This window comes from Octodon degus, unplaced genomic scaffold (assembly GCF_000260255.1).
Source record: "Octodon degus isolate 3935 unplaced genomic scaffold, OctDeg1.0 scaffold00230, whole genome shotgun sequence".
Lineage (NCBI taxonomy): Eukaryota > Metazoa > Chordata > Mammalia > Rodentia > Octodontidae > Octodon > Octodon degus.
Genome location: NW_004524806.1, coordinates 849762 through 868481, shown reverse-complemented (window position 1 = coordinate 868481; position 18720 = coordinate 849762). Strand labels below are relative to the sequence as shown.

Sequence of the window (18720 nt, the reverse complement as noted above, 5' to 3'; positions counted from 1 at the left end):
TTAATTGAATATTTTTTTGGTGTAACTGGGGATTTAACTCAGGCCCTTGCACTTGAGAGGGAACGGCTTATTCCACTGAGCCATCTCCCGGACCCAAAATCTTTCTTTCTTTCTTTCTTTCTTTCTTTCTTTCTTTCTTTCTTTCTTTCTTTCTTTCTTTCTTTCTTTTTTTAAATTTTGCTGAACCAGGGATTGAACTCAGGTCCTTTGAAGCGCTTACTCCACTGAGCCATCTCTCCAGCTTTATCAACTTTTTAAGAATATTTTAAAGAGAGTAATTGATATGACAGGAATGGTACGCATTTAGAAGATGAAGATGACAGGTATTCAAGCACAGTTTTTGTATTACACATTGCTGTCTTCAATGTAGTTGCTTAGTTCACAGATATCAGCATACAGAGTTAATCAGGTGAAAATTCTACACATTAACTGCTATTTTCAAAAAACTGATGGAAAATTTTGGTACAATTACATCAGCCATCTTGTATATATACTTGCAGGTTTTTCCTCCTACCTTTTTACCTATCTTATCTACTTTCTCTCTTCTTCATTATTTAACATTAAGTTTTGTTTCTTTCCATTTCACTGTATCTGTTATATGTTTCAGGTTTTATTTCTTCTTTCAGGTTCTTACACATAAGGAGACTATGATATTTATACATTTATATTTATAAATATACATGACTATTATATTTATACATTTATATTTATTTCACTTATGAGTATAGTTTCTAGTTGCATCCACTTACCTATCAAGGCTTCAAGTTTGTCTTTCTTTGTAGCTGAGTAATACTCCACTGTATAAAAATACCACATCTTTTTCCTTAGGTAGTGGACATTTTGATTGTTTCCAAGATATGGCTATGACGAATTGTGCTTCTATAAACATGGGTGCACATATATTGCTTTGGTGTGATGTTATCAGTTCTTGTGGAAAAATACCCAGAAGGGGAATAGCTGGATTAAATGGGATTTCTAGTACTAGTTTTTTGAGGATTCTCCACACTGATTTCCTTAGTGGTGACCAGCCTACATTCCCATCAGCAGTGCAGAGGGGTTCCTTTTTCCCCACAGCCTCTCCAGCACTTGTTATTAGTTGATTTCATTATGATAGCCATTCTTTCTAGGGTGAGATGATATCTCAACATTGTTTTAGTTTGCATTTCTCAAATGGCCAGTGATGTGGAGCATATTTTCAGGTATCTATTTGTCTCTTGTGTTTCTTTCTCTGAGAAGTGTGTATTCACCTCAGATGCCCATTTTTGGATTGGGTCTTAAATTTTTTAAAAATTCTTTATATATTCCAGATAGAAGACCTTTGAGTGATTATTAGTCCAGACTTATTTTTCCTTCCAAATTTGTGGGTTGTCTTTTCTCTCTGTTGGTGATTTTTTTGATGTGCAGAAACTTCTCCATAAGAGGAGGTCCCAATTTTTGATTCTTTAAATATTTCCCATGTACTTTGATATTTTATGAAATATTTGCCTACCCTATAACTTCAAAATTTCTACCTACTTTCTCTTCCAGGAGATTAGTGTTTTTGTTTTAATGTTTAGATCTTTAATCCATTTTGACTTTCGTTTAGTGCATGGCAATAGACCTGGGTCTAGTTTTAGTTTTCAGCATTTGGAGAACCAGTTTTTCCAGTACCATTTGTTAAAGAGGCTGTCTTTCTTCTAGTAAGCATATTTGGCTGCTCTGTCCAAGATAAGATGGCTGAGTGTGTTTATACTTGTATCTGCATCTTGTAATCTATTCCACTGATCCTCAAGTCTACTTTTTGCCAGTACCATGCTGATTTTATCATAGTAGCTTTGCAGTATAATTTCAAGTCAGGTATTGTAATGACTCCTGCCTTCCCCTGTTGCTCCACACTGCCTTCACTATTCTAGGTCTTTTCTGGTTCCAAATAAATTTTAGAGATGATTTCTCTACATTTGTGATGTATGTTGTTGGAATTTTGATAGGGAGTGCATTAAATCTGTGTAACAATATTGGGAATATGGCCATTTTTACAATTTTGGTTCTTCCTATCCAGGAACAGAGAATATCTTTCTGTTTTCTGAAATCCTCTCTGATATCTTTTTTTTCAGAGTACGGTAATTTTCATTGTATAGATGTTTTACTTGCTTAGGTAGATTAATACCTAAGTATTTCATTTTTTGGTGCTATTGTGAAGGGTATTGTTTCTTCAATTTCTCTCTTAGCATGTTTGTTATCTGTGTAGAGGAATGCTATTGATTTTTGGTATTGACTTTGTAACCTGCTATGTTACTAAATTCATTTATTAGTTCTAGGAGCTTTTGGGAGATTTTTTGGTTTTTCCAATTACAATATCATGTCATCTACAAACAATGGTAGTTTAACTTCTTCTTTACATATTCTTATTCCTTTTTTCCCCCCTCTCTTGTCTAATGGCTCTAGCTAATGATTCCAGAATCATATTGAATAGGAGTGGTGATAGAGAGGAAAAGGTTTCATTTTTTCCTCATTTAGAATTATAATTTCTTTTTTTTTGTTTTTTTGGGCAGGATCTACAGGGTTTTCAGATTCTCACTACTATATCAGACTCCTAGTGATTCTCCTGTTTACAGCCTTCCAATTGCTGGGATTAGAGGTGAGCATTACCATGCCCAGTCTCAGTTGCTGTCTCAGCATGCCCCAGGGGCAGGACTGGCACAGCAGGCTCGGGGATTGAACCCCTAACCTCTGTGCCTGCTTACAGTTGCTTTAATCTGCTGAGCTATTTGGCCAGCCATCCTCATTTAGAATTATGTTGACTGCTGGATTGTCATGGATGGTTTTTATCAGATTGAGGAAGAGGTCATCTATTCCAATTTTCTGTAGGACTTCCATCACGAATGTGTTTTGAACTTTGTCAAAAGCATTTTCTGTATCAATTGAGATAATCATGTGATATTTTGTTTTGGCTCTATTGATAAAGTGTATTGCATTTATAGATATGTTGAACCATTTTTGTATTCCAGGGATGAATCCCTTGTCATGGCATATAATCTTGATGATTTGCTGTATTCCATTTACAATGATTTTACTGAGGATTTCTGCATCTATGTTCATGAGGGAGAGTGGCCTGTAGCTCTCTTTTTTTGAGTGAATCTTTTTCTGGTTTTGGTATTAGTATAATGCTTGACTCCAGGAAAGATTTTGGGAGCATTTCTTCCTTTACAAATTCACTGAAGATTTGAGGAGTATTGACATTGTATCTTCTGTAAATTTCTTGTAGAATTCATCTGTGAATCCATCTGGACCTGAGATTTTCTTTGTCATAAGTTTTTTTCATTACACTCAATTTCAATAGCTGATATTGTGCTATTCAGAGTTTTTGTATGTTCTTGATTCTGTTTTGATAATTTGTACCTTTCTAGGAATCTGTCCATTTCTTCTGTGCCTTTGATTCTGTGAGAGTAAAGATTTTTAAAATAGCTATTGATGATCTTCTGAATTTCCACTTGGTATGTGCTGGTTACACGCTTTTTATTTCTTATTGCTTGAATTTGAGGTTTCTTTCTCTTTTTGATAAGGTTAGCTAGGGGTTTATCAATTTTATTTAATATTTAAAGAACCAGCTTTTTTTCTTTATTTGCAGAACCAGGGATTGAACTCAGGCCCTTGCACTTGCCAGGGAAGCGTTTATTCCACTGAGCCATTTCCCTGGTCCCTACACCCCCTATTTAGATTATATTATTGTAAGTGGATTTTTCATGTCCACTAAAATTTGTCTTATATAGCTCTTGCATTTGGTGCACACATAATTATGACTGTTATCTCTTTCTCTTGTATTTTTCCCTTAGCCAGCATGTAGTGGCCTTTATTTCTTTTGACAATTCTTAGTTTGAAGTTCAGATTGTTTGTGAACAGGATTGCTACCTCTGCTTTTTTGTGATGTCCTGGGTCATGTTTTGTTGTTTTTCTATCCTTTGACTTTTTCCTTGTGAATTTCTTAATAAGTTAAATGTGTATTTTGTATACATCATGTTGTTTGATTTTGTTTCTTAATCTAATCTGTCAGTCTATTTCTTTTAATTGATGAATTGAGTTCATTTACATTGATGTTTGTAATATATGTATTGATTTAGGCTTGACATGTTATTTTCCTGCTCATAACTACCTACTTTTCTCCATTATTTAATTGTTTGTCTTATTTGGTGGGTTCTTTTCATCCTCATTCTTGGAGTTATGGTCACTTTGATCCCTTTCTAGACTATCTTTTAGTACTCTGTGTAGGGTTGGCTTTGTCATCATGAATTTCTTTAGTTGTTCTTTGTCATGTAAGTATTTCACTTTTTCATTAAACTTGAAAGAGTTTTGCAGGGTATATCAGTATGAACTGGAATTTGTTTTCTTGTATGTCATGAAGTACTTCACTCCATGCTCTTCTTGACTTGATGGTTTGTGAGGAGAAATCTGCCATTATTCTGATGGATTTTCCTTTAAATGTGATCTGTTTCTTTTCTCTAGTGGCTTTTAGTATGCTGTTCTTGTGCTGAGCTTCTGGGATTTTGATCTTTATATGTCTGGGTGTGGTATTAGTTGGGTTGATGTTATTTGGAGTTCTATATACCTTGGTAACCTGAATGTCAGATTATTTCTCAATATTTGAGAAGTTTTCTGCTATTACTTCTACCCATATTCTTTTTATATCATTTGTGTTGTCTCCTTCTAAATTGATGCCTATTAATCTTATGTTGTTCATCTTGCATCATTTTGCTGCTGTTTTATTATGATTGTCTGGTTCCTAGTTGTTTTTAATAGATCTTTCCTTATCTTTCCCCTAGCTGCAACAGTGTCTTCAAGGTCTGAATGTGAATGTTTACATTCATTCAGACTGTTTTGGCAATTTTTAATTGAGGTTTTAATCTCTTTAATATCTCTTTGAATCTGCTTCATGCATTCTATTTCTTTTCTACGTTGCTCATTCGAGGTTTCATCATTCATTCTCCTGTATTTTTTAATCAGTGTCTTCTTCAGAAATATTTAGCAATTCTTTCATTGTAGTTATCATTTCTATTTTTACTTGGGAGATTATTTCTGATCTGATTTCCTGTATACCCTTCTGCTGTTGTTTCTTTACTTCAGATGCTATTATTTCAGAGATTTCATTTGTGTGAGTTCTAATTTCTTCTATGCTAGTGTCTCTTGCATTTTTTCTGGGTGGGCTCATGGGCTGAGAATGCATTTTGCTCCTTTCATATGGTGTATTACATTTATTGATTTGCATTTGTTGAACTATTACTGCGTTTCTGGGATGATTCCCATGTGTTCATGTTTTATAATGTTGAACATCTCTGCATTCGGTTTGCTAGTGTTTTATTGAGAATTTTTGTATTTATATTCATTAGAGAGATAGTCCTATAGTTCTATTTTTTGCTTGATTATTTCTCAGGTTTTGGTGTTAGTGTAAAACTTGCTTCCAGAAGTGGGCTAGGTGGAATTACTTCTCTTTGTATTTTACTAAAGAGTTTTAGACTAGTTGGCATTAAATACACCCTAAATTTCTTGTAGAATGTGTCCATGAATCCATCAAGATTTTTGCTTGTCTTTGTTGTTTTGTATTATATTTTCAATTTTGTTGATTAACATGGAGTTATTCAGGATTATTATATGTTCTTGATTCAGCTTTGGTAATTCATGTAAAAATATGTCCATTTATTTTTCATTTTCCATCCTCTGTGAGTAAAGTTTTTTGAAGTAGTTAGTGATGATCTTTAGAATTGCTGTAGTACCTGTAGTTATTTCACACTTTCTATTACTTTTTTCCCCATAATTTTATTGAGAAACAAAAAGCAATGAGACAGTTTTAAATCAAATCGTTAGGACAGTTTCAATAATTAACACATTGAGTACATTCTTCCTAGTGGTTAATTGCTGTACAAGATGCGGACATGATATCCTATTTACAAACACCATTATAACAAATCCCTCTATTCATTAAGAGAATGTAACTATATATCTATCCTAACTATTTTGAATACACAGATACACTTTCTATTCCTTATTGCATGAATTTGAGTTTTTTCTTTTCTTTTTAAAATAATGTTGGCTAGAGTTTTATCAAATGTATGTATCATTTCAATGAACCAACTCTTCAATTCATTATTTGTAATGTTTTCTTTATCCCATTGCATCAATTTCTACTCTGATCTTATGATTTCCTCTCTTCTACAGAATTTTGGCTTAACCTGCTCTTCTTTTTCTAGAAACTTGAGGTGCTGATTGTGCCTTCTTGATGTAAGAATTCACTGCTCTAAATTTTATTTTGAGAACTGTTTCATTGCACCCCAGAGATACCCAATAAGTTGTTTCTGCATTTCCATTTGATTGTAAATATTTTTAATTTCTTCTTTAATTTCATTTGTGACCCATTGGTTGTTTAGGAGGGTGTTATTTAATTTACATGTGTTTATGGAGTATTTGTAATTTCTTTTGTAAATAATTTTCAATTTTATTTTTCTATAGCTTGATAATATTCATTAGATAATTTGAGTTCCTTTGTATTTACATAAGCATGTTCTATGGCCTATTTTAGACAATGTCTCAAGTGCAGTGGAGGAAAACATGTTTTCTGATGTTGGGTGGAACCCCCTGTATAGGTCTGCTAAGTCCATATGTTCGTAAGTTTGGTTTAGTTCTGTTTTTTCTTTGCTGATTTTTTTATCTAGTTGATCTATCTCTCTGTGAGAATAGGAAGTTAAGGTCCCCAGTTACAACTGTGTAATTGCTTATTTGATTTTTCATGTCTATTAAAATGTCTCATATAGTTTGGTGCTCCTGTATTTTATGCAAATATATTTATGATTGTTACCTCTTCCTCTTGCAGTTTTCCCCTAACAAATATATATTGACCTTCTTTATCTCTTTTCAATATTATTGGTGTCAAGTTCTCATTGCCTGCAAACAAAATAGCTATCCCTGCTTTTTTTCTGGGTTCATATTGCATGGAGTATTTTTTTTCATACTCTAACTTTCACTCTATGAATTTCCTTTTGTGTTAAATGTGCTTCTTGTATGCAGGATATTGTTGGATTTTATTTCTTGATCCATCCTGGCAGTCTGTTTCTTTTGATTGGTGAATTGAGGCCATTTATATCAATGATTATTTTTGATAAATATTGGTTTATCTTTGTCATATTAGTTTCCTGCTGTTGGTTCCCTAATTTTTTTCTCATTTTAATTGCTTGCCTTGTTTGGTGATTCCTTTCTAATGTTGTTCTTGGAAGGTAGTCATTTTTGTCTTTTTCTAGAATGCCTTTCAGTACTCTATGTGTGTTGGTTTGGTCATTATTAATTCCTTCAGTTGTCCTTTGTTATGGAAGTACCTTATTTCTCCATTATTATTATTTTTTTTCTTTTCTGTATTTAGGACACAGTCTATAGATTCTCACTATGTAGAATGGATTCATAGTGATTCTCCTATTTTCAGCCTCCCAAGCGCTGGTATTACAGGCATGCACCACAACACCCAGTCTTATTTCTCCATTAATTTTAAAGTCAGTTTTTCAGGATACCTCACTGTGGGTTGAAAGTTGTTTTCTTTCAGGACCTGAAATACTTTATTCCATGCTCTTTTTGACTTAATGCTTTGTGTTGAGAAATCTGCCATGATTCTGATTGGTCTGCCTCATAGGTGATCTGTTTCTTTTCTCTAACAGCTTTTAATATTAGATTCTTTTGCTGAATTTCTGGGATGTTGATCATTGTTTGTTTTGGTTATGGTTAACTGGAGTTCTATATGCCTATCTTATATTTATTTCAGATTCTTTTCCCATGTTTGGGAAATTTTCTGGTATTAATTCTTCAAATAGTCTTTTTATGTCATTCTGTTTAATTTTATTTTTATGTTGACACCTATCAGGATTACATGGTTTGCATCATCTTGATGCTGTTGAATTGTTATTTCCTGGTTTTTTGATATTTTTAACAGGTCTTTCCTTTCATGATCACTAACTACACTACCATTTTCAAGGTCTGAAAGAGTATCTTCAATTTCATTCAAGCATTTTTCCAGTTTCCAATGGAATTTTCAACTTCCTGTATATCTCTTTGATTCTGTTTCATGCATTGTCTTTCTTTCCTATATTGTTCATCAGTTTTTCATCATTTTTCTCTTTTTAATCTATGCTAAACATTTTATTTCATTATGATTGTCACTGCTTTTTTTTTTTTACCTGAGAGATTATTTATGATCTGATTTCTTCTATAGCCTGATGGAGCTGTTTCTTTACTTTAGTTGCTATCACTTCAAGTATTTATGGTATGTGATTTCCAAGTTCTTCTATGTCAATATCTCCTGGATTTGTTAAGTGTAGTGTGGATGTCTGAGATTGCCTTTGGCTCCTTTGCTTTGAGATTTTCAAAACTTTTAGGGTTCCCTGGGGCTGAACTTTGCTCCCATGATGGTGGGGTGGGGAAGGGTGCAGTTTCTCCCCTTCCTAGCAGATCACTGAAGCAGTAAATATTTTTTTTCTTTCAATCTATCATGGGAAATGTCTCCTAGGTTTCACTTACTTGTTCATTTACTCGTTTACAGAAAATGGCAAGCAGGAAGACTGCCGCAATTGGAGGTCCAAGGTAGCTGGAAATGGCTTCTGTGTAGTGAATCAGTTGTCCACCTTGAGATACCTCTACTATGGGGACCCACAGTATGCTGAGGACAATTAATACAATAACAAATAGCCTGGTAAGAAAACAAAATGATTTAAATGTTAAACAAAAGTAGGGAAAGCCTCTCACTGCATTTTAGTTTTTGAATTTATTCTTATATCATTTATTGGTTTTCAAAACAAAATCAAGGTCCTTGCCTGACATCTATGCTATGCTTAATGATTACATGGCAATATAATAACAGCAAAGTACTTATTTACAATTAGTCATAATAGTTTCACCCATGAAATTAATTGTACACTCATTAAAATGGAACAAACTATAGTTATACTTAGCAACATGGCATGTCATGAAAATCACACAAGCAAAGCAAATCATATGGCAGGCTGGGCATAGTGGTGCATGCCTGTAATCCCAATACTCTGGGAGGTTGAGGCAGTAGGGTTGGAGGTGGGAAACTAGCCTTGAAAGTTTAGCAACTTAGTGAGACCCTGTCTCAAATAATAAAAAGGGATAGGTATGTAGCTTCATGTAAAGGTTTTGGGTTCATTTGGCAGTGACACACTTGTGGGTGCACACCAATACACAATCTCATGTGAAGGAATACACATGGGATTATTCTATTTATAATAGTTTGAAAGTGGAAGACTAGACAAAAAGCCTCAGAGGTCATTGCTTGGCTTTGGGGATCAAAAGGAGGTTCTGGATGCTGGTAATTTCCATTCATTGATGTGATCAATGGTTAAATGTGTGCTCATCTTTTGATGTATCACTGAGCTGCACATTTGTGTTACAGGTCTTTTGTATATGTGTTGTACTTCAAATTTTATTTATTTATTTATTTATTTGTTATTTTTAAAATGTATTTGGTTGTTACAGGGTCTCACTATACAGCTGAGACTCATAGTGATCCTCCTTAGTGTTTTCACATAGTGATTCTCTCATAGTGTTTTCAGCCTCCCTAGCATTGGGATTACAGGCATGCACCACTACACCTGGACTCTGGCTGGTTCAGGCCACCATGGGGGCTGGGCTGGCATGTCATGTGGTGGCAGGTATTAAATGCTTGCCTAAACTTGCCTAAGCAGGCACTTTAGTCTGCTGAGCTATCTCACTGGCCTTGTACCTTAAATTTTAAATCATCTTATAAAATGCTAGTACAATCTAGGGTCTACTTGAAAATTATAAAAAGGAAAAAGGGATTATTTTAAAATCTATTCTCTCTGCTTATTTTATTCATTTTAACTTCCTTCAAGTTCCTCAGGGTTCCCAGTGTTGACACAACTCTCTAAACAACCTCTTAATTTAGTCCTTTTCTTGTGTCTATCCCTCCGTAACATCACCTAATTCTTTCTTTTTTTTTATTTTTATTTATTTGAGAGAGAGAGAGAGAGAGAGAGAGAGAGAGAGAGAGAGTGAGAGTGGTGTGTGTGTGTGGCCAGCTCAGCCCACCAGGGGGCGGGGCTGGCTGGCATGTCGTGCTGGGGGATTGAACCGCGGTCCCTGATGCCTTGCCAAGCTTGTTCTAAGTAGGTGCTTTAGACCACTGAGCCATCTCTCCAGCCCATCACCTAATTCTTAATGAATACATTTGATAAACTCATCTGCATTAGTATGTGGATGATGATCTTTTATATCCTTTATATAATATACACAGAAATGTCTAGAGACTATACTTCAATCTATCAGTGTAGGCTGAATTGTATAATTCAGGAAGATGTCATTGGAGGGGATTGTGTAAGGAAAGTTCTAAATAAGAAACAACCAGAGGCTTTTGAAGATCTAAAAAATAAACCAATTCCTTTGAAAGCATGGCCTTACTTTTGTATATGGAAAGGAAGAATTCTATGGTTACTTTCAATAATGCCAAATGTATGGCAGGTCTACTTTGCTTCCAGACCTACCTTTTGCCACTGGAACTCTAGGTAGAAATAGAGATTCCCTCACCGTCCAGCTATCAGGAGTTCTTTCTCTGATGCCTGCTTCCGCATTTTGGTGTAGAGGTCTATGGTGAAGAGAGTGCTAGCACTGTTGAAGATGGATGTCAGGGAGCTCATAAGAGAGGCTAACATGACTGACAGCATCAAGCCTCGAAGTCCTGGAGCCAGGAGAGGGTGCAAGCACTGGTTAGTGGGTAGATATCATGACATATGAGAACTGGGCTAAATTAGAAAGCTTGTTAGAAATAAAATTGTCATCTGGAACATTTGTTAATTGGTGTGCCTATCAACCAGAAAATCATGGATCTTTTCTTCATGATCTGACAGTAATACAGAATTTTAATCTCAAATATAAATTTAGAGGATATCTGATAGAACCCAGTTTTAGAAGATGGAAAACAGTCATATGTTTTCTTTGTAGATAAACTCTTGTTTATGGATTGTGTTTCATTCATTTAAAAAATGTTCATGTGTGTCAGAGAGGAGAAAGGGACATAAAAGTATTAGCTGATGTTTCCACCTGGATAACTCCAAGTGGTACCTGCTTAGCTCCATCCAACGGCTTGTCTGGTTTCAGTTTATGATAGCAATGATCATCTTCTGTCATCCTAATCATTCAATTATTTCATGTGTGGTTTATTTTTCATCTTATGAAACTAAAGTGTGAGTTTCAAGTGTCAGAAGATTTTTTGTTTGCTTCACTGATGTTTTGTAGCCACTCAAGCAGTGACTGGCACATTATATAAATAGGTGTAAATTAAATCAAGTGAAATCTATTATTTTAATAGACATAGCCTATAAAAAATGTGAGAGTTACCTCTAGACCTTTGAGTGTATGTTTTGGCCATACAATATTTTTATTCACAAACAGGCCATTTGAGTGTTCTTGATTGACTTAGAAGATAGTCTTGACCCTGGAAATGTATGAATACTCTGACAGAAACACTATTTGTTTCACTCTGGAACATCCAGGTCCATTATATAGCTAGTAGCTTGTGGGAGGTGCTCAAGAAATGTCTATGGATAGGATTGAATTAATGAAAGTAAGACTCACTAATGATTATACCATGATCTTCTTGATGATCCACCTACATAGACAAAGTATCTGAGGTTAAAAAGCATAAATATTCACTTACCAGCAGGCATCAGTTCAAGTACCATTGTTGGGTAGGCATAGTTAGTGCAGCCAATATCAATACCACAGTGTTTTACACACTCAGAAGGTATCACACAGGCCACCATATCTGAGGAGATATATGAATCAGACTTCAGTGAGAAGGGATCAACCAATTACAACCCATAACCATTGCAAAAAGAGATAAGATGTAAGATCATGGGTAGGAGGAAAGACATTTACTTGGAAATTGAAAATTAAGCTTTGACTTTGATACCACAGTGCTACTTCCTCTTTACCCAGAGCATAATCTCCTAAATTTCACATGTCCATAGCTATCCGTGCATTGAACCACGCAGCAGGGCTCTTCCTTGGGATACAACCCAACTACAGCTTTAAAGCAAACAGAGAAAGCTAATCATATCCTCCCAAAATATGGCTAAAGCATAAATTCTGAAGCATGTAGTTTCAGATTAAAACACCAGAAGCAACATCATCATCAACAATAGAAACAGCAGCAGCAACAACAACCACAACAAAAGTTTAGGCCCCATATCTAGTCACAGTCAACCTACTACTTTTCACAACAGTGTGTAAAGGAGTATCACTTTTGATAGTCAGTGGTATGATTGCCCCATAAGGAACAAACCGGGGCAGTAGCAGAGTATCTTTTGCTAATTTTCCTTTTCTTTTTTTCTTGAACTATGTTATGACAAGAGACAATGAAAACTGAAAATCATCCAGAATAATAGTACCTTAGCACATTAGCTTCATTTACTTATTTATCTAATTTCCTACATTCTAATTTAAGGAGTGTTGTCCTTTATTATGTAATTAAGTTTTTAACACCAAATGATACCTGAAAAAAGGGAAGCGATAGTTATTGGGTACTAATTGTGCCACAAATCTAAACACTACACAAAATTATTCAGTTATAGTAAAAAATTCTTGTAAAAAGAGGTTTAAACTGTTTCTATTTTATAAAAGAAAATATTGTCACATATAAAGTTTAGCATTAGCTTCTTTTAAATAATTTTTTTCTGATTGTTTTAAACAGAGTAATGTCTTGTTTTGCACAGCTAGGCTAATCATGAAGATATTATTTTATAGTCTCCTACTGACATTCAACATAATCACCCCAGCATTTCTTCAAGTTCTGTTTCTTATGCATTTTCTCCCATAAAGATAATAGAATAACTTTTTAACCTTTTTCTATTTAATGGATATTTATGCACTCCTTACTGTTATAGATAACACTGCAGTGCTGCAATATGGGTTGAGGACATTGACTTTGAAATTCATAGTAACAAGATTTTAATGAAATAAGCTGTCATCCAATTGAGAAAACAGAGTGTGGATTTAGCATTACCTGATGGATTGCTTCAATAAAAATAAATTTGATTAGCTAAAAAATACGTAATTGCTTCACTTTTCATAACAAAGAAATTTGGTTTTAAGGAAGATTTCAACACTAACACTTACTCTCAAAAAATCTAATCTCCAAGCAGTGAAAAATGACACAGTTCTTCAGCTGTTTCATTAAACCTATCTTGGTTACTTTTCTCTCATTTGTGGGACAAAATACCCAACACTCAATATTAAGGAAGGAAATGTTTATTTAGCTCACAGTTAGTGGGGGTTTTAGTCCACACTCAGCTGGCTTCATGGAAGAGCAGCACATGACAGAGAGCAGCAGTTCATGGAGGTAGAAAATGGCAAAACAGCAAGAGCAAATGCAAAGAGTAGCGGTAACAATGGCAGCAGAGAGCAAGTCTGTCTCCTTTACTTTGCATTCAGGCTATTAGTCCTAGGTTTGACATAACACTCACATCCATAATCCCAGAAACACACCTATAATCCCAGCAGCACTCATAGCCATCATCCCAGTACAGAATCATGAATTAATCACAAAGTCTAGAAGCCCATCCCAGTGGCTGCATGAGGCTTTGGGGGGGGGGACACCTAGATACAACACATATCAAAACTCTAGAAATCAATGTATCTCAAACACTTTCTTAGCCAAAAAATCACCACTCTCAACCACAATTCACATTTGATAAATTCTGTCATGTACTTTAGACTTCCTAAAATTAAAGTCACTCATGAAAATATTCTCAAAGGCCTACAAGAAAATGGGCAGACTGCATGAAAGGGATAAGAAAACAGTGTTAAATATGCCAAATTTTCCTGCGTTTGTCACTACATAAGTTGTTCCCTCAACCTAGAATTCTGCTTTTACTTCCATCAAGAATGGGTTTTCAAGTTTATCAAAGTTTTACTGTATCTTTAAAAAATGCTTTTCAGAATTGATGCATAGAAAAAGAAGATATACAGCTTGCCTGTATACAGAATACGGCTAATCATTCCTGGCATCACCATGAGGAACAAGGGCAGCAGTTTTAAGTATCCACACATAATGCAGGATGCCTTCACATGGGACATGTCCTTTCCAGATAAGCAACGTTGTACAATAACCTGGTGGAAAAATATAACATATTAGTGACACAACCAGAACATAGTATCAGGATTAATGATACAATAAGAAATAATGTCTTGGTCAATGGGAAACAATGTGCTTTGGAATAATATCAGGATTTTAATGACTACTTCCTTTGCACAATATTTGAATTCTGTGAGATTTAAAGTTTCTCATCTTTACAATAGTTATCTCTTACAGGGGATCCTCAATATTTGATAATGTGTGTAGGACTCTCAGTACACTGAAGTCAGTACGTATAGTTACAATTAAAATTTGTTTACAGCTCTTATTTGGCAATGCAGTAATGAAGCCATGCTTCTCCAGGTAGAAACCTGTCATAATTTCTCTTTGGATAATCAGATATTGTTTTTTAAAAATTAATTTTATTGAGAAATAAATAGCAATGAGATAGTTTCAAAACTGATTAGTAGAACAGTTTCAATAATTACTACAGTGCATATTGTCGTCTTCATAGTGGTTATTCATAGTACAAGATGCAGACATGATATCCTGTCCAAACAGTATTCATACAAATCTTTCTTCTCATTGAATTAAGAGAAAGTGGCTGTATATCTATCCTAACTATTTTGTATATACAGATACAAAATGGTCTTTCATTTGTATCCCCTTTTTTCATTTAGTTTTGTCAGATGTGGGTATTCCATTGCCATTTAAATATTGTAGGTGTGTGAATTCAGTAAAATAATCCAATATATTCCAATAGTCTATAATAGCAGTGGGTTGTCCATAGGACTGGCAATGTCAGAAGTTGTTTGACTTGAGCCTTTTACAGCTCAGTATATTAATATGGCTTTACATTTCATACCTCATTTTTATACTTTTCTTCTGGATGGTTAAGACCAAGACCTATACAACAAGAAATGTAACTTTTGTATCTGCCAAAGTCAGTCAAATCCCCTCATGATTTACCCTGAAACTCTGTACCACAGTTTGTAGATCCTTTGTCAGCGTCAGCCACATGGATGAGTCACGACCATTGCTTGACCAATTTTCTCTCTGTGAAAGCCTGAGAGAGTGTTTTCTCTCCATGTGACTCTCCTTAGGCACACTCTACATCGTTGATCACTTTCCTCTGTGGTCCCATAATCTCCTTGATCAGAAAATTTGGGACATCAGTGAGTTATAGGATGTTACAGTACAGGCTATCTTATGTCCTGAGTCCTCACTGACTTTGAAAGTCTAGGGTAAAAATGTTGGCTGTCCTTGCAGCCCTTTTTTTTCCTCTAATTTTTAGAACAATTGCTTTGAAAACACCACAGTCAAGTGATCATCGTAATAGATAGATCTCTGAAACATTAATCTGCATTTCTTCAAAATGTTCTGAGACAATGAAAAGATTTGTACTAATAGTGTTTATACAAGATATCATGCTTGCATCTTGTACTATGAACAACTACTATGAAGACAATATGCAATGCATTAATTATTGTAACTGTCCTGCTAACCTGTTTTGAAACTGTCTCAATGCTAGTTCTTTCTCAATAAAATTAATATATGTATATATATAAACAAAAACAAAATGTTCTGAGAATTTTATTTATGAATAAAATGTGATAGCCTTGGGGAACAGAAATACATACATATATGTATATAAATTTATAATTCACATTTAAATTTTGAAATCTTTTAATAAGGATTTTCTAGCAAAGTAGGATTTCTTTCTATGTGTATTTAGTATAGGGTCTACAGGTCTCACTACACAGATCAGACTCATAATGATCCTTCTGTTTTCAGCCTCCCAAGCTCTGGAATTACAGATGCATGCCACCACATCCAGTCTCAGTCGCAGTCTCAGTACACTCCAAGGGAGGGACCAGCACGGCTGTCAGGGATTGAACCTGGCCCTTGCACCTGCCTAAGCAGGTGCTTTAGTCCACTGAGCTGTCTTGCCAGCCCCAAAGTAGGATTTCTAATACATAGCTATAACTTGATATTTTTATTCTCAAAGATTCTCAGAAAATAGGGGTATATTTTGTTTAGTTGTCTTTGGAAAAACAATCTATTAAGAATACTATTCATATCATTCAATAATAGAGAAGCAGACATTTTAGGCAGAGAGATATAAGCAGACATTTGAAAGGATAACACAATTCACAGGTGAAGGAGGGAGTCTAGTCATTAGGCAAAGTTATATATCATGTCTAACAGTGACTATGAGGATGGGCGTCAAGTCAGGAGTCAAAAATAAAATATAAATAATAGATAATAAATATTATCATAAACACCATTATGGAGTTTCATAATGGTGAAATGATGCATTCTGTGGTAGATTTGTTGAGAAAACTAGTTTGTCATCTACAGAAAAAAAATGTGTCCAGTGATTTCAGTTTGACTAAAAATGTGAAATTATTAACTTGAAGTTGATGTAAATTATTTAGGTAGAAGAAATATTCAAATGACACAAAGGAGAGAACTACACTAGATGATATGAAAAGGAATATGCATAAAACAAAACAGGAAAATGTAAACACAAAGGCAAAAACTGTAAGAGAAAGTTCAGGAAGTCTATTAGAAAGTAGAGAAAAGAGACAAAGAAATGAAATATGGGAAGAAAAGATAATGAAAGAAGAATCAGTTGTGGAAAACCAACACCTAAAATAAAAGGTTCCTACAGTAAAACAAATGGAAACAATTAAAGAAAAAATGCCCCCAATTACTCAAAGCATCAATTTTGTAGATTGAATAGGCTCATAATTGCCCATTATAATGAACAAAATCATATCCATACAATAGTACATTGTGGTGAAATTTCTTTGTCCAAAGACAAAGACAATATAAGTTGTCAGAGAGAAAAAGGAGTAGAATTTATGGGATTAATAATAATATTGGATTTCTCAACATTAATGGTAATATAGAAGACAATGAGTCTATGACTTTGTGAAAATAAATTCCAAGAAAAATATAAACAGCCAAGACAACAATTAAGGAAAGATAGAAACAAGGACATTTTCAAACATGCAGATTCATAATAAATTTATCTCCTATGATATATATCAGAAAGTTACTGGAAGATTTAATTGCTTTAACAAAGAAATAAAATGACTGCAGATATTGGGGGAAAAAAGATCTGTAACTTCAGAGTGAGGCAAAAAGAATGTCAAAACAGAATGAGTCTTGGATGAGAGTTTTATTTGGTGAATTTCTGTATCGGTTCTGTTTTTCTTTCCTCTTACTATTTTGAATTCCCTTTAAAGAAAACAAAAATAAAAAATAAGCAAAAAAAAAATGTATGATGTGTTTGTAAGTACTGAGAGATTTTGGAAATTTTCAGTTTTGGAACTTAGTGAGAAATAATTACCAAACAATATTAAAATTAAGAATTATTAATTTCATACAAAAATTGGAAGTTAAAGAAAGATCAGTCATAAATGTCATGGCACTCATCTATGACTTGCATTCATGTAGGCATGAAGATGGTAGCAAATGCTGTTCCCCTCAAAATGGCAATTGCATCGAGCTGGAGGTACAGGAAGTGTTCAAGTGTGAGATTGGGGACTGGAAATTGAAAAAGCTGAACTCTCATCTCTCATCATGGGAACCATAAGAAATCTTAAATTTGGAAAAACAAAAAGGATTAGGACAACGAGTTATTTGTATGACCCTGGCGTCAAGCTCACAGGCAAATTTTGACCTGATAGTGTTTATATATTAAGGTTCATTTGACAGTTTCTAGATCACATTTTGAGTATGTGTGTGAATTCAGAGAATAGAAGAAACCCAAAGTGCTTGAAAGGGCTGAAAGTATTTGACTCTGATGAGCAGGAAATTGCACAGAGAGTGGGGCAGTAGGCATATATTTTTCATGAGCACCACAGAGAACTGTTTGGATCTTTAAATGATGTTTGTGTAGAAACTAGAAACTAGATGCTTTCCTGGTCTATCAGTAAAACAACATAAATTCTCCTTCCTTCCCTCCCTTCCCTCCTCCTCACCTGATCTGTGCACCAGTACCACAGAGCTGTAATGGGTATTCCAAATACCATTCCTGGCCATGGAATAGCTCCCGTAGCAGCATCTTGGAAGAGGTGGAAGGAGTCTGCCTGAGGAGTGTAGCACCCGGGGTTGACTGTCAGATTGTCCCCCTCAATTACGGATGGGATGGCATTCATGTACTTCTCTGCAAAGCTCTCATAGCCTCCAACTTCAACAAATGCTAAAAAAGAATCAGGTAAAAGGAAACATCTCACAGAAGTATCAGACATCTGACGTTTATGATCACTTCTTTGTGGTGGTGGCTCTCAAGCACCTCCCTGGAGCCTGTTCAAATCCCCAGTACTGGCTGTCATGGTCCATGTCTTTCTGGTACCTTCACTGGCACTGGCATGCTACTAGATTAAATTTTACAAGGTATCCAAGGGTAACCGCTTTAACTTTTTTATGATGCTTTTTAAAATTTTGATTAATCTTATGATAAAAATAAAACTTGTAGCCAATAGACTGATATTGATGTCACACAACTGTTCCAACAATAGACTGGGTTTACTGGAATTTGCCATCAGAAATTCCAACTCTTCTGAGGAAAGATGACCTCTTTTCTTGACTCA

General features: G+C 34.8%; 1 protein-coding gene across 2 annotated transcripts in view; it reads right to left on the bottom strand.

The window, feature by feature from the left end:
• The window catches only part of LOC101568798 (solute carrier family 5 member 4-like), a 57907-nt gene that overhangs the window by 23341 nt on the left and 15846 nt on the right, over positions 1 to 18720 (bottom strand). For both annotated transcript variants that reach the window (XM_023705851.1, XM_004645495.1), the window contains 5 exons: positions 18109 to 18329; positions 14016 to 14151; positions 11699 to 11806; positions 10570 to 10720; positions 8527 to 8695 (listed from right to left, as the gene is read on the bottom strand). In XM_023705851.1, the coding sequence (XP_023561619.1) occupies positions 8527 to 8695; positions 10570 to 10720; positions 11699 to 11806; positions 14016 to 14151; positions 18109 to 18329 (785 nt within the window). The remainder of the gene's footprint in view (positions 1 to 8526; positions 8696 to 10569; positions 10721 to 11698; positions 11807 to 14015; positions 14152 to 18108; positions 18330 to 18720) is intronic.